At 53.0% G+C, this 26,882-nt stretch overlaps 1 protein-coding gene across 3 annotated transcripts in view; it reads right to left on the bottom strand.

The window, feature by feature from the left end:
• The window catches only part of TCOF1 (treacle ribosome biogenesis factor 1), a 41,303-nt gene extending 15,628 nt beyond the window's left edge, over positions 1-25,675 (bottom strand). For 2 of the 3 annotated variants that reach the window (XM_058544073.1, XM_058544092.1), the window contains exons 1-20: positions 25,536-25,675; positions 23,049-23,104; positions 19,564-19,706; positions 16,961-17,034; positions 16,008-16,194; positions 15,291-15,364; positions 13,231-13,461; positions 11,105-11,317; positions 10,665-10,880; positions 10,289-10,501; positions 9,950-10,132; positions 9,524-9,778; positions 9,247-9,444; positions 4,438-4,575; positions 4,076-4,261; positions 3,790-3,981; positions 3,506-3,709; positions 3,223-3,426; positions 2,937-3,143; positions 235-345 (exon numbers count right to left, since the gene is read on the bottom strand). In XM_058544073.1, the coding sequence (XP_058400056.1) occupies positions 235-345; positions 2,937-3,143; positions 3,223-3,426; positions 3,506-3,709; positions 3,790-3,981; positions 4,076-4,261; positions 4,438-4,575; positions 9,247-9,444; positions 9,524-9,778; positions 9,950-10,132; positions 10,289-10,501; positions 10,665-10,880; positions 11,105-11,317; positions 13,231-13,461; positions 15,291-15,364; positions 16,008-16,194; positions 16,961-17,034; positions 19,564-19,706; positions 23,049-23,104; positions 25,536-25,643 (3,393 nt within the window). In that variant the 5' untranslated portion in view covers positions 25,644-25,675. The remainder of the gene's footprint in view (positions 1-234; positions 346-2,936; positions 3,144-3,222; positions 3,427-3,505; positions 3,710-3,789; positions 3,982-4,075; positions 4,262-4,437; positions 4,576-9,246; positions 9,445-9,523; positions 9,779-9,949; positions 10,133-10,288; positions 10,502-10,664; positions 10,881-11,104; positions 11,318-13,230; positions 13,462-15,290; positions 15,365-16,007; positions 16,195-16,960; positions 17,035-19,563; positions 19,707-23,048; positions 23,105-25,535) is intronic. The other variant, XM_058544082.1, reaches the window with a different exon arrangement.
• Positions 25,676-26,882: the final 1,207 nt, after the last annotated feature.

The following is a 26,882-nucleotide window of genomic DNA, read 5'->3' as shown; positions in this document are numbered from 1 at the left end:
ATGACCCTACAGCATCCAGCTCTGAGGCCTGGATATTCAATGATGCTCTGCTGCCTACCTCACGGGGTTATTGTGAAGATGAATGTGTCAAAATGGAGGAAAGAGCTCTGGGAACTGTGAAGTGCTGTTTCAGTGGGAAAGATCTGCCCTTGCCCCGCTCTCCCCCGCAGAGGCCCGCCCACCTGCCTGCCCAGCTCTGAGCCTGCAGCGTCTCAGAGACAAGGCACGGCCTACCTGGCTTGCCGGCAGCTCCTCGTCACTGCTCTCTGACGACGACTCTGCCTTCTTCTCCGGGAGTACTGGGGCCAGGGTCTTGCTTCGGACAGTTTGGGAGTTACCTTCCTTCTGAGGGGACAAGCACATAATGGGGGAGAGGGAGTGTTAGCTGAGGGGGAGCACGACTGAGGGGCTAGGGGTGGGAAACCACGGACAGCAAGCAATGCCCCTTGCACACGCTGGCGCTCCAGGGAAGGCAGCACAGGCCCTTCCTACACCCACACACGGCGGGCGGACAGCTGCCGGCCTGGCATGCTCCACAGCCACTGGAAACACCAGCCTCCACTCTGCTCATCCTCCTGCCAGAGCTCACTCTGAACTTGAAAGGGATGTCTGAGTCAGACACCACTAAAACCTGACGGCTGGGCTGCTACTGGCCAGGCGTCTGAACGAGAGGTGACAGCAGCCTGGGACAAGGTTGCAGGGGTGAGCCAGTGGCCCCAGCACAGCTCACATCCGGCTATAACACCTCTGGCGAAAAGCAGGAGCTGACTAAAATGTTCGGATGGCTGCCATCCCCTCGTGCCAGCACAAGGGGAGCTGGCTGGGTGGGAACTGCAGTCGGGAGGCCAGAGATGGAGCAGGACCCAGCAAGCAGTGCGTAGCAGGCGCCAGTGGTGACCAGCTCAGCATTGCCCAGGGCAGGGACAGGGGCAGGGGGCACCTCCACTGGTGTGAAGGCCTCACCTTTCACTACTCAAACCAGTCAGAAAAGTGAGACCTAGGTCGCTGGGGCCTCCAGTTTCTCAAGAGAAGCTAGAAGATCCTGATTTGTGTGTGTTATTTCCCAATTTTTAAATGGGTCAACTACAACACACACTGCAACAGCCACATCTCCGTGTCTTCCTTGCTAACACAACCGTGACTCTGTTCTGGTGGCCCCCACAGCAGGCTTTGGGGAGGGTGGCTCCTTCTCCCAGCTAATCACGGGAATTGCAGGCCCCGCATCAGTGAGTGGCTTTTTTTGGGTGCAGGGGAGGGAAGCAGAAGGAGCAATGCCTTAGATCTGGACAAGGAGACAAGGGGAAGGGAAGTCAGCTGGGGGATTTTGTAGCTCTTTAGGAGATGCTGCAACACTGCTGTGACAATGAGGCAGGCAGAACATAGAGACGGAAGAAATCTGGGTCACCAATGATGCTGAGCTGAAAGAATCACCTTTACAGCAGCCTTGCCCTGAAATTTCATGCACTGTGAGATAACCAATCCCCTTCCTATCTAAGCTCTTGTGAATCAGGTTTTCTCCCGCAGATTAGGACATCCTGATATAGTAACCCATTTAAAACTTAAAGAAAAAAAAAAAATGCTGCACAGTCCAACACACAGCTGGGGCCCTTGTGTCTGAGTCTGGCATTTAGGCCCCCATAAATGTTACTGGTAACAAGCGACTAGAAGTGACTGTCGCCTACGGGCCGGCTGGCCTTTGCTGAACCCACCTGACTTCACCTCCCCTCCTCTTTGCATACACTTTGCCCCCCTGGGTGCCTGTCCCCACTTCTGTGCCTGGTGAACCTCTGGTCTTCCTTCAAGCTCAGCTCAATCATCTCTTCTTCTGGCCTCTCAGAGACCTGTTCTCCCAGCTTCATCAGACAGAACTACCGGAATATTTTCCAATAATCCAGTCACCTCGTCTTGCCCTACAGACTATAAGCTCTTGAGGACAGGGCCAATGTCTTTCATCCCTTTCTCTATCAGCGAGACAGAGGGCTCACTGGTTGGTCTGGCGCACTGAAGGCAGTGGTTATTGCTAGGGACACCAGCAGACTTCTTAGTGCTTGTTTTACTCATGAAGAGAACAGAAAGCCAAGAGGGGGCGGAGCATAGCCTGGCACAGGGAGTTCCAGTTCCCTTAAGAAATGGAAGGTCTGGCCACACAGAGGGTACATTTCCACAAGGTGACAACTGGCTGGAGCTGACAGGGATGTCCTCCTAGATGGGGCAGGGGCTCTCCAGTCAGCCCTACCTGTCACTGCTCCTTACTATCTCTCCTGACACCAAGGCTCAATGTCAGCTGCCATCTGACACCTCCACCAGACCTATGTCAATCATTTCCATCACATTTCTGAGCCCGGTAAGTCCTGGAGTTTGTCACTGTGAACTTCTGCAGGACATAGCCACTCCTACTGCCTTCTGCAAGCCAAGGGAAAATCGTCCAGATGCAAGTCAGTTCCTCAGTCCTTCTCTCTCCCCACTCCCCATACTAAGCTACACAAGCCCTCCCTGGCGAGATGCACATGCCTACATGAGGGCCCAGGCAAGGGATGTGACTTCCTCCAGCTCCCCAGGGCCTCATGGTACCTGCATCACAGCCCAAGCCTCCTCATGACTCTCTGACTGTGACATCTTTGGATTCGTAGCCTCACTTGCCTAGTTGCCAGCCTAGCCTCCCATGGGGCTGTTGCGTCCACTCGTGTTACGGAGCCCTTGGTAGATATGGGAGTGTCCAGAACATCTTTCATCGGGGAGGCCTTGGTTTGGGGGATTTTTAAGCAGGTTTCACCTAAGGAGACATGGAAGACAGCAGCTGGGGGAAACGATCCTGGAGTCAGAGTCTTAATCTGGTCTTCCTTCCTCACCTGGCCCTGAACCTAAGTTCTGACCAAGAAGTGGGTGGCAGTGGCTCAGAAGCCTGGCACCGTAGCATCTTCCTCATTAGGCCTCACCTGGGCTGGTGTCACAGCTGCTGGCACTGCCCCCTTGCTGTCTGACTCTTCCTCGCTGCTGCTCTCTGATTCTTCCTCCTGCTTCCCCGCCTGGGTGGCTGTGGATCCCGTCTTCCCAGGGGGTGCGGGGGCAACCTCTTTCTTGGGGGACCCCTTGGTGGGGGCTGAGGCAGTTCTGACCTGGGGAGTCTTCCCTGAGGGCTTCACCTGGAGTGAGACCAACAGAATTAGGGAAGAGAGCCAGAGGGACGGCACAGGGCTGCTCTCCACCCTCCCCAGGCCTCACCTGAGCAGGCGCGTCCCCCTCACTGTCTGACTCCTCGCTGCTGCTCTCCGAGTCCTCCTCTCGCTTCCCTGCCTGAGTGGCTGTGGGTCCGGTGGCTGTGGGTCCCGTCTTCCCAGGGGGTGCTAGGGCAATCCCTTTCTTGGGGGACCCCTTGGTGGGGGCTGAGGCAGTTCTGACCTGGGGGATCTTCCCTGAGGGCTTTGCCTGGCATGAGACAAACAGAATTATGGAAGGGAGCCAGAGGGACGGCAGAGGGCTGCTCTCCACCCTCCCCAGGCCTCACCTGAGCAGGTGCCTCCCCCTCGCTGTCCGACTCTTCCTCACTGCTCTCCAAATCCTCCTCCCGCTTCCCTGCTGGGGTGGCTGTGGGTCCGGTGGCTGCGGGTCCTGTCTTCCCAGGGGGTGCTGGGGCTGCCCCTTTCTTGGGGGACCCTTTGGTGGGGGCTGAGGCAGTTCTGACCTGAGGAGTCTTCCCTGAGGGCTTCGCCTGGAGTGAGACAAACAGAATTAGGGAAGAGAGCCCTGAAGGACCCCAGAAGGCTGCTCTCCACCCTCCCCAGGCCTCACCTGAGCAGGCGCGTCCCTCTCACTGTCTGACTCCTCCTCGCTGCTGCTCTCCGAGTCCTCCTCCTGCTTCCCCACCTGGGTGGCTGTGGGTCCTGTCCTCCCAGGGGGTGCTGGGGCGGCCCCTTTCTTGGGGGACCCCTTAGTGGGGGCTGAAGCAGTTCTGACCTGGGGGGTCTTCCCTGAGGGCTTTGCCTGGAGTGACAGAAACACAATTAGGGAAAGGAGCCCAGAGGGACGGCACAGGGCTGCTCTCCACCCCCCAAAACCCCTCCCCCGGGGGCCTCACCTGAGCAGGCGCCTCCCCCTCACTGTCCGACTCTTGCTCACTGCTCTCCGAGTCCTCCTCTGGGCCCCTGACTGGCCCTGGCTGGGCCTGGGCTGCTGCGGCCACTGCCTTTCCCCCAGCTGGCACAGCCACCTGGCCCCTCCCCGAGATGGCACGGCTCTGGGGGGTTCTTGCTGGTGGCTTCACCTGAATCACGAGGAGGTAACAGTATTGGGGAGGAAGGGCCAGCACGGGTCCTTTTAGGTTAAGCCCCACCCACGGTGTGAGTGCCGGGAGGCTGCTCCTGCCTGGGCAGGGGCCACTGCTTGGTCTTCCTCTCCACCCCACCCCTGGCACCTCCTGTGGCTTCTGGCCCCACTTGCCTTGGCTGGGGACCCCTGTTTGGCTTGAGCAGCTGCAGTGACCACTTTTCCGGGAGCTGACGCTGCCCCTTTGGCTGAAGCCGCTCTGGCAGAAGCTGGGCTGGCTTTGGTTTGAGGAGTTTTCACTGAGGCCTTCACCTGGAAGGAGAAAACAGAATTCCAGAAGGAAGAAGGTGAGCTGCAGTACATCAGTCAGCCAAGAATGCCAATTCTGGATTCAGATGCTTGAGTTTGGATTCTGGATCCTCCATTTAATAGCTGTGTGAACCTGGGCAAATCATTTCATGTCACTGGGTCTCAGTTTCCTCCTCTGCAAAATGGGAATAATAATAAGGCCCATCCACAGGGTTATTGTGAGGATTAAATGGGAGATTCACAGTGTTTAACACAGTGCCTGGCACATAATAAGCACTCAAATAAACTCACTATTGTGAGCACTTTTCTTAGTGTTAGCTAAGCACAAGATTACCCAGAGCAAAGGTGTTCTCCAGGCTCCCTTTCTCCAGGCCAGCTAAGTGGCCATGTGATTAACTTCTGGTTAATGAAAAAGTAAGTCGAATATACATTTGACTTTCTTACACATGTAGGTACCATGTGTCTTCATCCTCCCTGTTGGTTAGAATGCTGAGGTAATAGCTGGAGCTCAAGCAGCCATATTAGTCTATGAGGTGGGAGACAAGTACTCAGGATGGCAGAACGAGACAGAAAACCATTGTTGTTTGAAGTTTTATTCAGCTTGACCTAATCTTAACTGGTATCCAAGGAATCCCCAAAAAGCCTGTCAGGGGCCCCAGCAAATGTAGACCTAGAGAAACGAGAGCAACAAAGAGCAAAATCCTCGACAGCGAGATCCTTGACAGGAGTGTGGCAACAAGCCTTGCTAATGTGAAATAGCATGAGGAATTTGGCATCATCTCAAGGCCCCTGCCTCATTCATAGATGTCACCTGATCAGTGACATCCCCTAGGCCCCAGCTTCCCTCATCCATGAGACCAAGTGACATTCAGAGTCAGGACTTCAGGAAAGAAAATCCTCTAAAGCGTAGACTGTGTATGACCAAGGCCAAGGTGTTTATGAGCACAGAACTCAAGTCATCTGGAGGGGAAGGTCTTTACGTAGACTTATGAAAATAAAATAAAAGACACTAAGAGTAAGTTGACCTAACAAATCTCAATAAATTTAAAAGGACTGAAATCATACAAATTATGTTCTCCAGCCACAATGAGAAATTTAAAAAAAAATCTGCATAATCCCAGATATTTAGGAATTAACTCACTTCTAAATAACCCACAGTTCAAAGAATAAAATAAAAAATACATTTCAAACTTCATGGGACAAAGCTAACGAGTCCTTAGAGGGAAATGTACAGCTTTAAATACTTATGCCAGAAAGAGCTAAAATTAAAAATTTAGGATTCCACCTTAAGAAGCTAGAAAAAGAAGAGCAAATCAAACCCAAAATAAAAGAAGGAATAATAAGGATCAGAGTGGAAATTAATGGAATAGAAAACATGAAAATGATAGAGAAAAATCAATGAAATCAAAAACTCTTTCTCTGAAAAGAACAAAATTAATAAGTCTTTAGCTAGCCTGACCAAGATATGAGACAGAAGACACAAATTCCCAAAAATTAGGAAAGAAAGCAGGACATCACTATAGACTCTATGGAAATTAAAAGGATTATAAGAGAATATTATAAACAAATTTATGCCAACAAATAAGACAACTGAGAAGAAAAGAGACAAGTTTCTAGGAAGCCACAAATTATTAACTGTGCACAAAATTATTAAAAGGCACAAAATATAAACTGACTCAGGAAGAAAAAAACCCTGGATAGACCAATATCAATTAAAGAAATTATTCAGTAATTAAAAATCCCCCCCTCCAACAAAACAGCCCAGACCCAGATGGCTTCACTGGTGAATTTTATAAAGAAAGAAATACTACCAATCCAACACAAACTCTCAGAAAGTTGAGTCTTATGAGGCCAACTCATCTTACGAGGCCAGTATCACCTGATAAGAAAGCCAGACAAAGCCGTCACAGGAAAACTACAGACCAATATTCCTAATTAACACAGACACAAAAATCCTTAACAAATGATTCACAAACCAAATCCAGCAACAAATAAAAGGAGTATACACCATGACCAAGTGAGATTTATTCCAGGAATGAAAAGTTGATTTAATACCTGAAAATCAACTAAAGCAATATATCATATTAATAAAACAAAGGGGAAAAACATAAGATCACCTCAATAGAGAAAAAGCATTTGACAAAAATCCAACTCCAATTCATGATAAGAACTCTCAAAAAACTAGGAATAGAAGGAAATTTCCTCAACCTGATAAAGGGCATCTATGAAAAACCTACAGGTAACATACTCAACAGTGAAAGACTGAATGCTTTACCCCTAAGGTGAGAAACAAGGCAAGGGTGTCTGCTCCCACCACTAATATTCAGCACTGTACTGGAGGTTCTAGCCAGTGCAATAAGGCAAGAAAAAGAAATAAAAGGCATTTAGATCAGAAAGAAAAAGTAAAACTCCTTATTAGCAGACAACGTGATCTGTATATAGAAAATTCTAAGGAATCTGTGAAAGCCACTAGAACTGGTAAGCAAGTGTAACAATGTCACAGGACATAAGATCAACATACAACACGAAGTCAGGCCCAGAAGGCATCCCACCACTTAGCCAGCCATTCATCAAACACTGACAGAACATCTCTCCTGCCCTTCTCACCCAAGGGTTGTCTTCCTATGGCATTTAAATCATGAATCATCTCCTTTCTGAGTCTCTGGCACATTTGGCTTTCCAGAGCCAATCCTCTTTGTTTTTTTTTTTCTAAATTTGTTTTATTGAACCTCAACTCCCAAATGGATGGTTTACTTTGAGCTGGCTGAGTGTCTGAGCAAATCAGAGACTCTGACTCATTTCTGACCCCAGCAATGCTGAGCAGCATGGTACCCAGTCAGTGTGTGCAGCGTTTTGAGGGTGAGGCTATACAAGTGTTATCTCATTTGCTCCTCATGATAAACCCTACAACAGAGGCGTAATTATTATCCTCATCCTTCAGATGAAGGCAAAGAAAAGACGGTGGTCAACAAGACTCCTCCTCCCAGCCCTGCCTGTTTTAGCAGAGGCTCTTCAGACCTCTTGAAGACAAGAAAAGCACCATCTTCTGACAGGGCATCAGCCTATAAGGCCAGGCTACTAGACAGAGATTAGCTGCTCTATTTTTTACCCTGAAAGACCCAAAAGCATAACCATTTCTGTGGCTGGAAAACTTTTGGCCAAGATCTGTCATCAGGAAGTGGGAAAGGCAAATGCTTTTGGGGCACAGGCCCGGCTCTGACCCTCACTGGCTGGCTGAGCTGGAGCAGGTCACCAAACAACTGCTCTAAGCTCCCATTTCCTCCTCCAGAAACCAAAGCAAATGAACACCCATCTCATGGTACAGGTGGGAGGCTCAGATGGGAAGACAAATATTTCAGTGATTGGCACACTGAATTTGGCAGCATCTCAAAGCCCCTGCGTCATTCATAGATGTCATCTGGTAAGTGACATCCCCCACACCCCAGGGTCCCTCATCCACATGAGATACTTTTAAGGCATTGGTCTGGAATGTGTCTGCAGCTTGGAAAAAGGGGACAGGAGCCTGCTGAGCTGAGACCCCAGCTCAGACCAGCTGAGACTCCAGGTGGGCCCATGCAGAGTTTGAAACCTCACTTTCACAAGTTAACAGTGGGTCCCACAAGTTGACAGTGGGGGGGGGGGGTGCAAAAAAACCCCAAAAACATAGAAATGTGCGCTCTGTACAGAGGAAAAAGAAACGACTAATCTCTGAGTGGTTACTGAAAAAAAGACTGACAATTAAAAATAATAAACAGTGGGTGGGTGAGTGCAGGGAGTGAGCTATCTTCACTTCTCCCAGCTCTTCCAGGCTGGGAGACGACTCCTGATTCTGTTCCACAGCAGTCTGGCCCACCTCAGGGAGAGGGATGAGAGAGCTTGCTGTACACAGGACCCTTGCGGGTGTGGCAAGCGAGATCTTGTTAAATTCTCTGCTCTGTGAGGTTGATTTCCAACTTTAGAAGAGTAAACAGTGGCCCTGATGGATCACATCACTTGCTAGGACATGAACCTGGAGCTTGAATCCACCCAGGCAGTCTGGCTCCAAACCCCCTGCCGTTCACCCCTATCACACCATCTCCCCCAGCGACCCACCAGAATGCTCTGCTTGGGGCAACTCACCCAAGCCAGGCACTCCCCCAGCCCCTGGCCTTTGCACAGCCTAGTTTCTCTGCCTGGAACACTCCACTTCAACTGTCCAACTCTTTCAGCCCACAGTTCAGACGCCACTTCCTCCAAGAGGCATTCCCTCCTGAAAAACCCCTAAAGGCTGTCACTGCCATGCTCTGCTGGCCCAGGTACACACTCTCTATCTCAACCCTATCACACCACACTGAAATAATCTGTGTGCATGTCCATGCCCTCCATCTAGGCTGGGAACTCCCTGAGGGTCAGGCCACAGAAGCCCCAGGCAGGATAGCACCTGGCAGAAGGGGTACTCAACAGAGCTGGTGGAAACCATAAGGAATCGCAGTGGAAGCTCAAAAGGCCACAAAGGAGACCCTGGAGCTCTGACGGGCAGAGGAGAGAGTCAAAAGTGGAGAATGAGGCTGAGCTGAGGCTGCCCCTGAGGCTTCTGCACACCCGGGGACAACAGCAGCCGAGACAAGCCCCTCATCAGCCCCATCCTGGGCACTGGTGGGTGAGTGGGATGGGCTGGCCCCGCCTAGGCCTCACCTGTGCTGGAGTCGCTGCCGCCTCCTCACTGTCCGACTCCTCCTCACTGCTCCCCGAGTCATCGTGCGCCTCAGCCTTGACCTGGGCCACCGCAGGCCCTGCCTTCCCAGGGAGTGCTGGGGTGGTCCCTGGCCCTGAGGGCGCCTTGGTGAGTGCTGAGGCAGCTTTCACTGGGGGGTTTTTCCCCACAGACTTCACCTGGAATGACATGGAAGAGAGGTGTGTCCCAGGAGCCCAACGGGCCAGCCCTGAGTCAGCCAAGCACACCTGGCCTCACCTGTCCAGCTGCTGTGGCAGGAGCTTTCTCCTCCTCACTCTCTGACTCCTCGCTGCTTGAAGAGTCTGCCTCTGGCCTCTGGGCACCCCTGGCCACAGCTGGGGATGACGCACAGGCTGGCGAAGTTGCTGCTCCTGCTTTCCAGGGGGCTGGTGTGCCCACTCGCACTGGGGGGACCTTGGCATTTGTGGGAGTTACGGGGGTGCCCTTTCTTGGGGAGGCCTTGGGCTGAGGAGTTTTTATAGCTGGTTTTGTCTGAGGGGACACAGAAGTCAGAAGCTGGAGACGGATCCTGGATTCAGAGCCCCCACCTATTCTGCGGGGTAGCCCCACTGCCATCCTTCCCCAGATCTCCCTGTGGAGCTGCCGAGGGGGTGGGGGGCAGCTCAGGGTCAGGCTCTGTAGTTGCCCCTCCTGAGGCCTCACCTGGGCTGGAGTCATGGCTGCGGGCATCTCCTCCTCACTGTCCGACTCTTCCTCGCTGCTCTCTGAGTCTTCCTTGGACTTTTCGACCTTGATCTGGGTGGCTGCAGGCCCTGCCTTCTGAGGCGGCCCCTTGGCAGGACCTGTGGCAGATTTGACCTGGAGGATTTTCCCAGAGGACTTTGCCTAGAGTGAGACACACAAGATCAGGGGAGGGAGCCCAAAGCATGGCTGTGTGCAGGGACACAGAGACCAAGAGGGCAAATGAAATCATAATGTGCAGAGAGAGAGGGGCCCCCAGCACGGACGGGGAGAGAAGAGCATGACAGCCAGGGGCCTCACCTGGGCTGGGGCAACGGCGGCTGGCGCCTCCCCCTCGCTGTCGGACTCCTCCTCGCTGCTGCTCTCCGAGTCCTCCTCCCGCTTCCCCACCTGGGCCAAGGTGGCTGTAGACGCTGCCTTCCCAGGGGGTCCTGGGACGGCACCCTTCCCTGAGGGCCCCAAGCCCACAGCCGAGGCGGCTCTGACCTGGGAGTTCTTCCCCAAGGGCTTCGCCTGGGAGTGATAAAGGACAGGATCAGGGCAGGAGGCCCACAGGGGGCATGTGTGAAGACAGGCAGATGGGGGGCAAGGGCTGTAGGTGCAGAGGGGCAGGACAGGCCCACAGGAGGCTCTCTGGGCAGGGCACAGGGCCATGCAGGGCGTCCCCCAGCCATACCTGAGCTGAGCTCGAGGTTGGAGGCACGGCTGCTGGCACCTCCCCCTCACTGTCTGACTCCTCGCTGCTGCTCTCCGAGTCCTCCTCTGGCCTCCCTGCCTTGGCCTGGGCAGCCGCGGGCCCTGCCTTGCCAGAGGGTGCTGCGACGGTGCCTTTCCTTGGAGACTCCTTGGCGGGGACTGAGACAGCTTTGACCTGGGAGGTCTTCCCTGAGGGCTTCACCAGGAGCAAGACAAACAGCATCAGGGGAGGGAGCACAGAGGGTTGACGTGAGGAGACAGGAGACCAGACAGAGCCAAAGATATCACACACGCCACACGTGAGAAGGGTGGGGTGGGGCTTGGAGCATGCCTGGGGCTCATGCAGAGGGGAGAACGAGTCCTCAGAGGGCCTGCTGAGGAGGGGCGTGGCTGCACGGGCTCTCCCTCCCCGGGCCTCACCTGAAGTGGGGTCTTGGCAGCCGGTGTCTCTTCCTCACTGTCCGACTCCTCCTCGCTGCTGCTCTCCGAGTCCTCCTCTGGCCTCCCTGCCTTGGCCTGGGCAGCTACAGGCCCTGCCTTCCCAGGGGGTGCTGGGGTGGCTCCTTTCCCAGGGGTCCCCTTGGCAGGACCCGAGGCAGCTCTGGCCAAGACAGTTTTCTCCGAGGCCTTCCCCTAGTAAAAGAAAAAGCACAGCTTGTTCCCCTCCTCCTCCAGCTCTGGTGATGCCTCCAGGATAAAGCCTTTGCCTTACTAGGGCTCACAAGACCCTTCTGCTTCTCTTTTCACTCCCTACCTCGACTGGTACTCTGGCCTGGCCTATCAGCTTCACATTCAGTCACTCCTGGGGCCTTCACACCCCCTGCCCATGTCACCTGCCACCACTGCTTCTGGGTCCCAGACAGACACTAGCTCCGCATGGCAGTTCTCCGACGCTCTTGCACTGCCTCCAGGGTTGCCCTGCACGCAGGTGTTACAGCCTCTCCCCGCTGGGCACCCCCATCAGCGGGAGAGCTCTCTGAGCACAGGTACCAAGTCTGGCTGACCCCTCAGTGCTGCAGTGCATATCTGACTGGGCTTAGAGGAGGGAGTATGCAAAGGCCCAGAGGGAGGAAACAGAGCAGCCTGGATGTGGTGAACAGAGAGGCAGTCCGAAAGCGAAGAGGGGACAGAGTGAGGCCCTCCCTGGGCTTTCTGCAGCTGGACAGCAGGACGACCCCTGGGAAGCCTCTCCTAGCCTCCTGGAGCAAGGTCCTCAAGACCCAGGCCTCCTCTTTGCGGGGCTCAGACTCTGCTCCTGGCCTCAGGGCTTCAGCAGGCGGCTGCAGACCCTGTCTTCTTTGGAAAGGTCAAGGCTGCTCAGCCCTGGGCCAATCACCTCCAAAAATCAACAGCTCTGATTATTTCCCTTCTAAAAACCTTCCCATGCAGAGGGTACAGGCTGCTCCAGACAGGTTTTTTGGCTTGCTCCTTTTCAAAGTTTTGAACCCACATGGAGAAAGTAGACTTTACATCAAGTTCACGTTTGGGCTCCTGATGAAAAATAGGTGCCAGGCAACACTGGGTAGCCCCTGGGTACAGCAAAACAGACCCAAGCTACAAAGCAGCGGCCCCCTGCAGATAGGGTCTGCACTCTGATCCGTCACAGCTCTCACTCCTACTCCCCTATCAGGGCTTTGGCACTGGCTGTGCTCCTGGCCTGGAATGCCCTTCTTCCAAACGTCCACATGGCTCCCTCCCTCTTCTCCTTCAGGTCTTCAAGTCTTTCCTCAAATGTCTCCACTCGAAGGCCTTCCCTGCGTGCTCTGTTTTAAATGGTCATTCCCATGTCCCTCCCCACCTTACTTTCCTCTTTAACATTCACTGACATCTAGCAAAGTGAATCTTATTTAGGTGCTTATTTATCGAACGTCTCCCCCTTATCATCCTGCCCCAGGCCTGGGTGTGGGCTGGGACCTCTCCTCCTGGGCCTCACCTGGGTGGGCTCAGGGCTGCTGGAGCCTTTTACCACTGCTGTCTGACCCTTCCTCCTCCTGGCACTCTGATTCGAACAGCTTCCCAGCCTCTGACTTTCCCTTGGGATGCACCCAGAACCTTCGAGGCTGCAGCCCTGGCCACCCACCTGGAGGAGGGGGTCCCAGCAGATCAAAGGTAACTGGACTCCTGTTAGCTACCAAGCCATGATTTGGCCTGAGAAGCCAGCGGACAGGGCAATTAAAACTTCTCAAGTCCTTTCACAGCAGGACTACCTGGGTCTAGGATAGGAGCCCATTTACTAGACGGAAACTGAGGTAAAGGGGAGGTTCTGACTGAGTGGAGTACAGGCCCACCCTCTGGGAAGCAGCCATTCTAAGTGGCTGCTTGGGCAAGAAGGGCAATTTCCACAGGTGGCTGAAGCAAGCCCAGCTACCCTTGCCCTTCAACTTGCACACTCCCGCCTCCCTCTCCCCAAACTCCCAGGCAAGTCTTCTCTGGCAGAGGAGGTGCTCACTACATAGCTACTCTGTCAGTCTCTGGGAGCCATGGGGGAGCCCCAGGCTGCTGGAGGACCAGGGGATCCTCAGGGGGAGCCCTCCCCTGTGCCTCACCTGGCTGGGTTTCTCCGCAGGGGCCCCCTCTTCACTCTCAGATTCCTCCTCGCTGCTCTCCGAGTCCTCTTCTGGCTTCTTGGCACTGCTGGCTGGGGTCACGGCACCTCCTCTGACTTGGGGTGTCACATTCCCCGCCTTCCCAGGGGTTGGGGCTGCCCTTCTCCCTGGAGACTCCTTGGCAGGGGCTGGCGAGGCTTTGACCTGGGGTGGTTTTACTGAGGGTTTCACCTGGAACAAGAGGATGGAATTAGAGAAGGAATAATAACCCTTACCCCTGAGGGTATAAGATGCTTCATGGTTTATAAAGTCGTTTCCTAAGATCATCTGATTCTCAAACAACTCCCTGAGATAGATAATATCTTTACACCTGTTTTCCAGAAAAGGACAAGAGGCTCAGAGAAGTTAAATCACTCAAGACCAACACTAAGGGGCAAAGCCGTGACTGGAGCCCATGTCTGTGTGGCTTTGGGGGCAGAACTCGCAACCACTGTGTGGCACACAGGCCAGCACAGAGAGGCCGCCTCCCTCAACCAGGAGAGCACACCCTGCCTGCCCTTGCCATCCTGAGGGCCAGGATCTGAACACCAGTTTTGCCATCAGCTTGCTGAGATACCATGGACACATCGCTTCCCTCTCTGGGCTCTTTCTTCGACTTCTAAAATTCTGAGATTTCCAAGGCAGGCAATTCCCTACCTCCATCTCCATCAACAGTTAGACCTCCTCCCTCCCTGGGTTTCTGGGGCAGCCATCTCCTCAATCTCAAATTCCTCCTCACTGCTGCTGGGGCCCTGTGCCGGCCTTGGGCCCACCGAGACTGTGGCATTGGCTGCTGGTTTCCCAGGGCCAGGAGTGGTCCCCTTTCCCTTAGCAGATCCCGGGGAGACAGGAGCCCAGGGCGTCATTATGGCTGTATCCAGGGCCCAAAGGTGAAGATGGAATGTGGGGAGTGGCCCGCGGCCAGGCCTGGGGTAGACAGGAGTAAGGTCTCCGCCTTTGTGGGTTACTGGGTGAGGTGGGAGGCGAGGTGGGAAGTACTCTGGGCACCAGATCAATCCATCCCTGAATCCTGCTGGTTCTCCCTTGACAGCATCTTTCCCTGGGCGCCCAGCACCCCTGCCAGCATTACTCTGACAGCCTGCTCAACTGTCTCACTACTTTTATGCTGCACCGTCCTCCAATCCAGGCGACAACCACACCTGTTTTTAACACAAATCAGGCCATCTTACCTCCATGCCTGAAACGGCTTCTCACAGCCCCTGGAATAAAACCCAAAGTCCTCCCGGCGGTCCTCAGTCAGGCAGTAGATCTGGCCCCTGCCTACCTCTGACCTCATCCTGCACTGCAGACCAACGACATCACATTCTTGTTACTGCTCCTTGTGGCTCTCTACATTTCCCCTTCATAGTAACTATCACACTATCACCCTTGTAGTTCAAATTCTGAAGGACCCTCCACTTCCCCACAACAGCAGAAACCCTGCACAGCTTGCTCATCACTGTATTCCCAAGGCCTGGCACTTGGAAGGTACATAAGGAATGACTCTCTGGTCACAGTTCAGAGAAGAGACAAAGCCACCAACTAAGACTTGCCCATCTCCGGCCAAGTGCCGAGGCCTGGCACTCACTAACAGGCCCAGAAGCCCCTTAGCAGCCTCACCCCACTCATCCCAACCGCATCACAGGACGGCCACCCTCCTACCCCAGGGCCTTTGCTTGTGCGGCTCTTCCTGCTTGAACACTCTTCCCTCCCCATCCCTTCCTGGTGAAGTCCCCTGTGCATCACGTCAAGGCCCTGCTCCAGCACCACCTCCCCCTTCTCACAGGCAGGATGGCGTCTCTCCCCCATAACCCTAGACCCTTCTCACGCACAAAGTGCAATGAGTAGCACTGGCTCCCTACCCCCCGCTTCCCTCCCCAGGCCTCAGCTTTTCCAGTTCCTGGTCACCCTGAAGCACTTGCTGAACTGATCTGGTGCCACTGGTGTGTGAAGCCCTGGCCAGGCCTCCGGGAGGGTTAGAGGCTTGCAGAGGGCAGCTCCCGAGGATGGGTGGCAATTACCTCCACGTATGTTTCATCGCTCGAGGTGGAGGTGTCCTCACTGGAGCTGTCCACCTGGCCTGCTGATGCCATTCCTGAGGGACGAAGTGGGAGAGGACTGAGGGCTACCCTTTCCAGACTCACCTGCCCCTCCCAAGCACTCCACCACGCCAACTAATCAGAGCCAGGTGCCAAGAGCTCGCTTCTCGCGTGCAGAGCGTCAGCTCCACCCTCTCTTAATGCCCCACAGCTGAGGTGGGTACCACTCGAATCCCTGTGTTCCTGCACACCTCTGAGGCCCTGATAAGGGACACAGTAGGTCTGAACACACGTGCACCAGCACCTGATGGCTTAGAAAATCTCCTTCCATCATCACACTGAGGCAGGCAGGGCAAATGCCTATTTTACAGGAGAAACTGAGGCAAACCCAGGCCTCTTGGTTTAGTCTCTAAGGCTGCGTTGTGGGCCCTTTCCTCACCTGAGAGCAATAAACCAGAAAATGCTCCAACACCACCCAGGCTGCCCAATCAAACTCCCTCGGCAAAGCCTGACTTGTCTCTGCAGCTGACCCTCCCTCATCAAGCAGAGGGGAAAACGGCCTGAGGTGTGGGGCCCTCACTGTCATGAAGACAACCCTTTAGAACTCCAGAATGTCCCAGAGCTCGACAAAGCAGTGCCCAACCTGCCTCCCCAGCCCAAACTCAGGGGGCTTGGCTCCGAGAGGTAGGGGTTTCTCACCAGGCTTGGCAGTGGTTCCAAGGGCCGGGACGCTGCCTTCCTCCTCAGTTTCTGAGACCAGGATGATATTTGTCAAGGGCCCTGCTGATTTCCTGGGGGACTTCCCAGAGAGGAGGTGGGCCACTGCCTTCCCAGAGGCAGGGTGTGGTGTGGAGTTCACCGTCTTGCTGGCTTTCTTGGTCTCTGCCTACAGAGGAACAAGTGACAGACACACCTGGGTATGGCCTGGTGAACTAAGGGCACAGACTAAATCTGAACCCTACTCTACCACTCCTGAGCCATGGGAGTTTGGCGATTACCTCCCTCAGTCTGTTTCTTTATCTTTAAAGGGGGGCTAAAAACGGTACCTCCCCTCACAGAATTGTGGAGAGAACCAAGTGACAAGTCTTGGGACATGGTATTACTTGCAGAGTGGTCAGCAGCAGTCTGTTGTGGTTATCATCACTGCCCTTCATAATTATTCTTACACACTGTTGCTAATTCCCACTAACAGCCTTTACGTGTCTCTAACACTGCTTTACGGATTACCAGAAAATGGTCCTACTTTTTAAGTAGTTTCCAGGTTAGAAAATGCTTTTAGAGCTTTCAGAACCATAGGCGTCTCATTCACTCGTGTGTCCACTGCCCCACACAGTGCCTGGAATATAACTGTATCTGTAATGATTTGCTAAGTGAACAGGGGAATGCAGGGATGAAGGAGGAAAGAAACTGTCTATTCCAGGTGTATAACGTGCCCAGTGGCCCATGGCATCATCCTCATCTTACAGAAAAAGGAACTGAGGCCCAGAGTGGTGAAGGGACTCACCAAGATCACACAGCTGGTGACTCAGGCTGAGATCTGAATGCAGGTTGGGCAATTACCTACAACCCTATCCTTCCCTGACACAGGGGACTGTCCCCTACAAGGCACCTCAGCTCCCACAGGCAACAGCTGGGAAGGGGGTCCCACTCACCTTGGCTTTTTCTTTCATGCTTGAAGGCAAAACTTTCCCCACAACTGAGGAGTTGGTAGACGCTAGTCTTGGGGCTGCAAGACACAAACAGCCGCCGGATGAGCCAGATGAGGTTTTTCTCATGTAAGAACAGCACGCAGGTTTCAGCTCGCCTAACAATTCAAGTGGCGTGGCTGCCTAGTGCTGGCGTGAGCATCTGAGGTTGAGCCCAAACCTGAGCGGAAGCTGTGGTGCATCAGCCACGCCCACCAGGAGCAAGAGAGAGGGGCAACATCAAAGCTACCCATCTGTGCCCTGATGCAGTCCCAACTCCCTGGTGGCAGAGACACTGAGGCCCCCAGAGGAAAGAGGACTGGCTCATGATCCTCCTGCACATACCACGAAGGCACGGCACAACTCCAGGGGTGCCAGTCCCACAGGCTACCACACTGTGGCCCTGAAAGTCACTGAGCAAGATGGCGGCAGCGGTCAGATGGCCAGCCCCAGGTCCACAGAGAAAGCTGCTTGGAAGTTACACTGTTTTTTAGCGGAGAGGTAGCTGCACCACGAGACGGGGACCTGATTAGATGTTGAGATTTCTAGATTCCTGGTGCTTTTACACCAGGGTGTGGTCTCGTTAGAGCTCGGATAGGGAAAGATTTCTAAGATGTGCTATAAAATAAAAGGATGCTGTTGAGATGAATGGCATGATCTAATTCTTTTCCTGGCATTTAACTCCATCTCTTTTTCTTTAATTATGGAAAATCTTAAGAATGTTCACAAGTAGAGATGAAGTATATTGAACCACCCAGCCCCAACCATCATCAGCCTGTGGCCAATCCTAGCTCAACTGTCCTCTCAGTCCCCCTCCCCTATTGAGTACTACTCAGAAGAAAATGCCAGACATTTTATCATGTTGCCTACAAATATTTCAGCATGTTTCTCTCGATAGGACTCTTTAAAAAAATATAATTACAATTCTATTATCACAGCTTTAAAAAGTCATTAATATCTGGGGCAGGCCCAGTGGCGCAGCAGTTAAGTGCACGTGCTCCGCTTCAGTGGCCCGGGGTTCGCGGTTCGGATCCTGGGCACGCACCGACGCACCGCTTGTCAAGCCATGCTGTGGCAGCGTCCCATATAAAGTAGAGGAAGATGGGCACGGATGTTAGCCCAGGGCCAATCTTCCTCAAGAAAAAAGGGGAGGATTGGCATCGGATGTTAGCTGAGGGCTAGTCCTCCTCAAAGAAAAAAAAATTCATTAATATCGAGTAGCCAGTCAGTACGAAATCTTACAATTTTTGTTTTAAATAGTATGTAGGTATGGACGTATGCATGTCTGGATGGCTATCTGTACGACTGTAGGTGCAAAGGAGAAAGTTCTAAGGTTACCCAACAGGAGATGCATTTAGGGTGTGGAAGGGGAGCAGTGGAGGAGAATAGGAAACCTCCTAGTTTCCTTCCACATGCTTTTGTACAGTTCCAAGTGAATTTGGTTCACATTTATAATTTTAAAAGATTAAGCCAGATATAAGATATACATTCAGTATGATCTCAAATATTTTAAAACACATGCTCAGGGGGCCGCCCATGGCCTAGTGGTTAAGTTCGGCGCACTCTGCTTTGGTGGCCCAGGGTTCATGCAGACCTACACCACTTGTCAGCCACGCTGGGGTGGCGACCCACGTACAAAATAGAGGAAGACTGGCACAGATGTCAGCTCAGGGCGAATCTTCCTCAGCAAAAAAAAAAAAGCCTCAAGAAAAATAAATGGAAGAATAATTTGCCAAACTGTAGGTGGCAAGAATATGGGTAATTTTTCCTGCCTTTTTTAAAAGTAATTTTCATATATTCTATAATGAATACTCCACAATGAATCCTATATTTCTTTTATAATCAGAAAATATGTTTAAAAATTAAGAAATTACCTTCTATGTAAGCAAGAAAACAATACAACGCAGAGAAGAACACCAATTCCTCTGTGGAGTTAGGACTGCTGCTGGTTAAAGCACAAATTGCCCTGAGAACTTGGGGTGAAGGGGCTGTGAAGTCCTCACTGGGTCACCCCTGCCAACGCTTGAAACCAAAATGCCCAGGACCGCCTCTTAGTGCTAACTTTTACAGTTTCAAAATACCAGGAAGATCAGCAACTCTCGAAGCAGCCCATAGGCACACAGAAGAGGTGCCCACCAGCTGCCCTCTCTGAAATCTCTCTAGCCATTCTTCTAAAAATGTGGCCTTCTTTTCATCTTTATCAGAACCACCAGTGGGCTTGTAAGAATGCAGCTCCTGGGCCCCACTGGAGGGGCTGACTATATGTACCCCAAATTAGACTGTAAGGGCCCATCTAAGTTTTGTTCACCACTGGATTCCCAGCACCTGGGCACACAGTGTTTGGCACAGAGGAAGCGCTCAAATAAATACTGAAACAGATATGTGGGGCCCTTCCAAGTTTCCCTCTAAAAGATCCTGGTCTTCCCACGGCTCGCTGAAGGAGAAGCTGGAGGAGATTCTCCCTAGAAACAATCCAATATCCAATAGCCTGTTCCCAAAAGGTGCAGGGCCGTGGGCTGAGCCCCTACAAGCACCAACAATGGGGGCTCCCCCCACAGCAGGACTCTTACTGGCTTTGGAGGTTTTGGCTTCTGCCTCCTCCTCCTCCTCTTCCGAGCTCTCCGAGCTGCTAATGGGGTCTGACACACGGCTCTTCTTGGCCTGCAGCGCTGCATCTTCCTCTGCTTTCCGCTTCCGGCCAACCTCCGAGGTTCTGCAGGACAAGGGTGACTGGCTATACCAACTGGTGACAAGGACAACTCCAGATTTGAGAAGAAAGACCTTCCCACATCCTCCCACCTTCCCTAAAGGAAATGTGCATAAAGAGAGTTTCAGTAGCAATGAGAATGCAGTGTAGATACAATTCTGTATTTTTACTCGTTTCATAAAGTGTTTTTACAATTGTCCATAAGTGTTCAAATACAGTCATGCGCCACATAACCACGTCTCGGTCAACAACAGACAGCATACACGACAGTGGTCCCATAAGATTAGTACCGTATAGCCCAGGTGTGTAGCAGGCTACACCACCTAGGATGTCTAAGTACACTCTATGAGGTTTGCACAACCACGAAATCACCTAACGCCACGTTTCCCAGAACGTGTCCTGTTGTTAGCGATGCATGACTGTAATCAGGAAGGGTGGATATCATTATATAATAGCAGCAACTAACAGTCATCGAGTGACATGTGCAGGCACCTGCAGGCACTTCACAGAACCATCCAGGCTCCTTCCTCCTCCAGAACTTGTGCACCCGCAGTGCCCTCTTCCTGGAAGACTCAGCCCAGGTCCTTCCTGTCCTTCAGGCCTCAACTCCAACAGAGCCTCCTCAGAGAGGCCCTCCCTAATCAGCCCCCTCCCCAAGACATGCCCTGCCCTGTCACCCCGTTTCCTTTTCTTCAGAGCACTTTGCTCTCTCTTGTTGTTTTACTTACTTCCTGCTTAACTCCCCCACTACCGTCAGGGAGGAAGGGCTGGCAGGAATCTTCTCCGGCTCACTACAGTACCTCAAGTGCATAGCATGCATCTCGAAAAATGGATGACTAAGTGACTTGCCCAGGGTCAAAGAGTAGGTTTGGGGCACGGTAGGAGAAGCACCCAGATGGCTGAGTCCCCGGAACTTTCAAGTATCATCTGCTTTGCCCCCAACCCCACCCCGAGGGAGTCACAGTCTATGCCCCATGCTCTCCACAGGGACAGACACTGCTCTGCCACAGTTGGGATGCGCTGCCTGGGTCCCTTGTTCCCAGGAAGGCCACTTGTTGGGAATCTCCTGCAAAAACAGGCTTCATTGGGTACACGAATCAACTCATTCTGCCTCTCTCCTCCCAACAGAACGTAAGTGCCAAGGGCAGGGATTTTTCTCTGGTTTGTTTCCAGCTATACCAAGAACAGTCCTGGCTCATCACAGGTGCTCAATAAATATTGGGGGAAAAAACACCTCCAATGGCCAGGTTTAGCACTTTATTTATAGTACTATTATTATCTTCATTTTACAGATGAGGACAGACTCAGGGAGGCCACATTTGCCCTGGAGTTTGAACTTTGCTGGGAACCGCTAGGCTAGTGCCTCTGGTGGATGGGAGGTCCTTGTCCCACTCAGCAACCCTCACCCATAGAACGGGCCAGAAGGCTTAGCGATTAAGTGCGCGCGCTCCACTACTGGCGGCCCGGGTTCAGATCCCGGGTGCGCACCGACGCATCGCTTCTCCAGCCATGCTGAGGCCGCGTCCCCCATACAGCAACTAGAAGGACGTGCAACTATGACATACAACTATCTACTGGGGCTTTGGGGAGAAAAAGAGAAAAAAGGGAGGAGGATTGGCAATAGATGTTAGCTCAGGGCCAGTCTTCCTCAGCAAAAAGAGGAGGATTAGCATGGATGTTAGCTCAGGGCTGATCTTCCTCACAAAAAAAAAAAAAAAAAAAAGAAGAGGCCAGAAGGGAAGGGCTGCGGTGCAGCTCACTGAAGCGGCTCTCCGGGGAAGGAAGTGCTGTGAGAACCCCCAGACACCTGGGCGAGTCGGAGAGGGTGAGGGAGAGGAAGTGCGGGGTGTGCCTGTGCTCTGAGCTCACTTTAGCAGCAGAGGAGGGCCAAGAACGGAGGGCTGACAGAGCTTTCAAAGGCCTTAGCTCTCCCCTGGAAGCTGGGATCCCTTCCACAGCATCCCTGCCGTTACTCACACACCTCTGATGACAGAAAGCTCACCACTCCGCTGTAGTCTCCCTCATTTTTGGATAGTTCTGATGACCAAAGGCATGTTCAGAAGCTGAAACCTGTCTTCCTAAAGCAGGTACATATGGGTCCCAGAGAACAAGCCACTCTCTCTGTCCTCAAAGATGTGCAGACAGTGGTCCCTCACTCGCCCCTCTGCCACCTCTTTTCCATCCTAGACAATTCAGTATTCTTTATCACTCCTTATGGGGCATGACTGCAGGTCCTTCACTCCCTAGTTGGCTGTGGTCAGGCCAGTTCATGGAGAGAACGATTATCCCCTCCTTCATTCTCAAATTATTCCTCTGTTGATATGCCCTTGGATTATTCCCCGTTCCTTGTTTTACATGTTTCACAGGCATTTCACACTCAACATGTCCTTGAAATCCAAATCAGGTTCCCCTCCAGCTCCATGCACGGGCCCACCTTCCATCCAGATGAACAAGCCAGACACTTGGGAGTCAACAAGACTGCTTCTCCAAACCATCCACAGATCTTGGTTTCATCCCCTAATATTCCTGGAATCCACTGTCTACCTCCTCTGTTAGTCCTGTCTCAAGCCCCATCAGCTCTTGCCTGGATGCTAATGTCCACAGCCCCAGCCAGTCCCACTCAGAGTGATCTCATCACTCTCTGCCTTCCACGGCTCCCACTGCTCTTGGGGTAAAGACACAACTTCTCATCACGGGTGATCAGGCCTCACGTGGGGTGGGCCCTGCCGACTGCCTGGCCTTGTCTGTACCGTGCTCGTGGCAACAGGCCTCAGCACCAGCGGTTCCCTCTGCCAGCGACATTCCACCTGCCTCTCCATCCTACTGCCTAGTTCACTCTCCGACTCCCTGCAGCTCTCACATCAAAGGTCACCTCAGGGCAGCCTCCCCTAAACCCCCAAATGAGGCTAGGCTAAACTGTTTATGAGGTTTCGGCACCAGGTCCCTCTTTTACATAATCCTTACTACCACTGTAATTTTACATTTGTTTGTTTCATTGTTTGAGGCATGCCTCCCTCCCCGACTCCAATGTGAGCTCCAGGACAGAAGGAACCATGTCTGTCTCACTCACGACAACATCTCCATACTTAGAACAGGGCCTGGCATTCAGTAGGTACTCAATAAATGTTTGCTGACTAAATGAATAACAAGCTGCTGAAAGCTTCTGTCCTTCAAAGACATTGATTGCAGCTCTCAATATCCTCTCCGACTCACATCCATGTGACCTGGCTTCCCGGGGGTGATAATGGCGTCCACAGTGGGCTATAGGGACAGATTAGTATCCCAGCTTATTCCAAGCCGAGAGCTCGGCGTGTCCCTACTCCACTCCTTCAGCCCCAACAGACTTACTGTTGCCAGTGTGTGTAGATGTCCAGAAGGGTTACAGGCTGAGTCAGGAAACTTTTCTGCAAACAAGGAAAGAGAAAACAGCAATTAACGCTCCAGCACAGTAAGGGTCCTCCTTGGGCCCAACTCTCCACGACCTCCTTACCTGCACAGACAAGCGGTTGAGAAAGGGGTCTTTTTGCTTTGGGAAACATGTCTGCTTGGCCCTGCCTGTACCACTCAAACCTTCCAGAGACAAGCGGGACAAGTATTTCCAGCTAAAACCTTTTAAGACAACATGTTGGTGAGAGGTACCTTTGACCGACTAGAGCTGGAATCTTCCAGGCTAGCATTTTTCCAGCCCCCAGCCTCCCTGCCACTCTCTATGCTTAGAGGCCACGAGACAGGGCTTTTTCTACCTCTGACCTTTCAAAAGGCTTTTAAAGGCCAGGCTGGTCAATCTCCCCAGGGCAGTACAAACCACAGCCCAGACACCAGAGGCATCCGGGTGGCATGACTGCAGTCCACTCATCCACTGGGAAAAGACTGGAACCAAATGATGCCAGTCCCTTGGTAGAAGCAGAGGGAACCAGCTGGAATCTAGGCCTTTGGAGCCGATGCCAGAGGGCCCACTCTCGGTGCAAATGTCAAGAACCTGGGTGTTAAGTGCCCCAAGGAGGCTGAGTGAACAATGTGGGGCAAGGGCAGTGTCAGGGGGTACAGAGTGGCCAGGAGGGTGCACCTGGTGTCAGGCAGAGCTCCTCTGTTAACTGGCTGGACTAATCTCTTCACCTCTTCAAACTTCAGGTTCCTTCTTTATAACATGGGGACAACGGCAGTACCCACCTAGCAGGTTGCTATCAGGCCTGAATGAGACAACCTGGTCAGCGCCCCCAGCACATGAGCCAATAACACAGAGACTGCGAGCGTCAGTTTCACTCTACTGCGACCCAGGCCCACTGGCCTCCTCACTGTCCCTCAAACGTCTCAGGCCACCCGGCCCCCATCAGGGCTTGCTATTCTTTCTGTCTGGAATGTTCTCTCCTGCTAACTACACAGCTCACTCCCTCCGTTCCTTCAGGTCTCTGCCCAAATGCCACCTTCTTGGTGGGGCTTCCTGACCATCCTATTTATAACTGAACCCTAATATTCCTTATCCCCCTTGCCTGCCTTATTTTTATAGCTAACACCCACCATCACCCGACACACTATATCATTCGCTTCTTTTTCCTATTTGTCATCTGTCTGCGCCTGCTAGAATGTATGCTCCATAAGGGCAGGCTACTTTTGCCTAGGCAAATGTTCCAACGAATGGGCGCTGTCTCCTGCCCCTCTTAGCTGTTAAGGGATATAACTGGAGTAAGAAGGGCAACTGAGGTCCAGAGAGGGCTGGGAAAAGCATAGATAACGTCTTAGGGCTCATCACCCTTTAGTCTCCCTGGGAGGTCCTGAGAGCAAGCATCAGGACCAGAGCCTACACCATATTGACTAATCAGGCCAGTGTCCACCATACCAGCTTAAAACCTTTCAGTGGCTTACCACTGCTCTTTAGATGAAGCCCAAATTGCCTACAGTAAGGCTCCAGCCAGCTCCCCCACTATCTTCCCAGGGACCTCTATCACCCTTGTACCTCACACTTAAGCCACAACAAGCTCTACTGAGGCCAGTACCTACACAAGTTTTCTCCCACCGCAGGGCATTTGCACCTCTGCCTGGAATACCTACCTCCCCTCTCTAAGATCTCAAATCAACATCCACTCCCTCAGGAAAGCAGCCCTGGCTATCGCTGACAAGGGCAATCTGCCACCTCTGTCTTAGCACCCTATGCCTCTCTTTCTTGGCACTTAATGTAGTGTTAAGTGTACAGTTATTTTGGGGATTCTTTGATTTATGTCTATCTCCTTTACTAGACTTAGATTTTGTTAGTTCTAGGAGGGCTGGGGGACCGTGTGCTCTGAGCACCAGGTGAACAGTTGCTGTAAGAATCAATGGAGTAAGAAATGACTGCACCACGAGTTCGAATCCCAATGCTGTCCGACTCAACACCGAAGGACTGCTAAGGGCCTGAGCTCCAGCTCAACTGAGGGGACACAGGCCCCTTCTCCCGGCGCTCTCCTTCGCCCCCAGGGGCTGGTCGCTATCCATCCCTCAGACTCGCAGCAACCTTCTCGCCCGAGGGGGTCACGCGGAGCCACGTGGCCCGAGATTTAGGAAACTTTAAACTGCCGCCACCAGGAAAGGGGTGGAGGTACGGGGCGCGGGAATTACAAAACCCTGCGCATCCGATCACAGGTCCCGGCCCGCCCACTGCACAGATGGGAAACTGAGGCCCAGAGGGACTGGGAGCCGCAGGAGGGAGCAGAAGCTGCGGCTCCTTCGGCACCCCTGGCCGCGTCCCCGAGCACCGCGGGATCCAGTTCCGGGGGCCCGCCAGGCAGCCAGGACAGGGGGTGCGGGCCGCCGCTCTCCAGACCCTGCACGCGGCCCTCGCACACGGCGCGCGCCGCTTACCTGGCCGCTCTGCTCCTTCACTTCCCGCGCCGCGCGCACGTAGCCCGCCTGCAGCAGATGCTGGTAGATCAGGGGAAGCAGCTCCCGCCGCTTCCTGGCCTCGGCCATGCCAGCGACCCCAGGCCAGTCGTCTCACCTGCACGCCCCCCTCAATCCCCGCCCGCCACTTCCCGCGTGCCCTTAGACCTCGCGCGCCCCACTTCCGGCTCCTCGTTCGCCGGAGCCGCGCGGCACGCCGGGAAATGTAGTCTCCTGTAGCGTGATCGGCCCCTCCCCGGCGGGTGAAAGGGGCGGAGACTCGGAGGGCAATGAGATTTCCCATTGGCGGGGAGAGGGCGTGGTTAGACCTGGACCCACCCCTGGGCCGGCCGTGATTTGGGTAACTCCCTCTGAAATCCTTCAGACTTGTTCCTTGAAGAGGTTAGTCTTGCTTGTTAGCTCTCTGATGGCTGCGATCGGGTTTTACTCATGTCTGAACATCCTCATCTGCATCTCTCTCCAGACCCAAACTTCCAATTACCCACTCATTTATTCATTTCACACTTTTTTCAGGCACTATTTGTCATCATTCATTCATTCACTGAACAAATCATTATTGAGCACCGTACCTTGGGCTAGCGCTCAGTTAGGATAGGGGGATAAAAAGATGAATAAGCCATGGCGGCTGCCCTCAAAGCTCACGGGGACAACAGAGATAGTCGGTGCTTTCTGTGCTTTCTCGGGGATAGGCACAGCCTATGTGAGCAGGGAGGAGGGGCACCTAACCCCCAAGAGACGTTTCAGTGGAGGCTTAAAGATGGAATAGGAATTTCTAGGTGCAGAGAAGAGGACTGGCACCCCAGGCAGAGGGCACCTCCTGAGGGTAGACAGGAGAAGCCACGGGGCATAGGCCAGAAACCCAAACATAGAACCCAGTCTGTGCTGCTGGGCTATAGAGTTGGGGGGAAGAGGGAACCAGTGAGGACACAGGAGGATGGAGAAGTAGACAGGGCCTACAGCATCCCCTCCCCCAGCAGAGTTTTTGCACTTTTGCTCCAAGGGCAATAGATAGTCTCTGACTGGTTTAATGCAGGAGGGTGACCTGGGTTTATGTTTTTAAAAGATTACTATGACCAAAGCATGGAGGATGGATTTGTGGAGAACAATACTAGCTGTGAGGCTATCGTAGTTGTTGAGGCGAGGTTGGCAGGGAGAGGATGAGAGAGGCTGGAGAATATTTGAATCAGCTGTTCTTTTTTTTTTTTTATAATTTTATTTATTTATTTTTCCCCCAAAGCCCCAGTAGATAGTTGTATGTCATAGTTGCACATCCTTCTAGTTGCTGTATGTGGGACGCGGCCTCAGCAT

The sequence above is a fragment of the Diceros bicornis genome, chromosome 1 (assembly GCF_020826845.1).
Source record: "Diceros bicornis minor isolate mBicDic1 chromosome 1, mDicBic1.mat.cur, whole genome shotgun sequence".
Taxonomy (NCBI): domain Eukaryota; kingdom Metazoa; phylum Chordata; class Mammalia; order Perissodactyla; family Rhinocerotidae; genus Diceros; species Diceros bicornis.
This window is presented reverse-complemented; position numbering and strand designations above follow the sequence as displayed.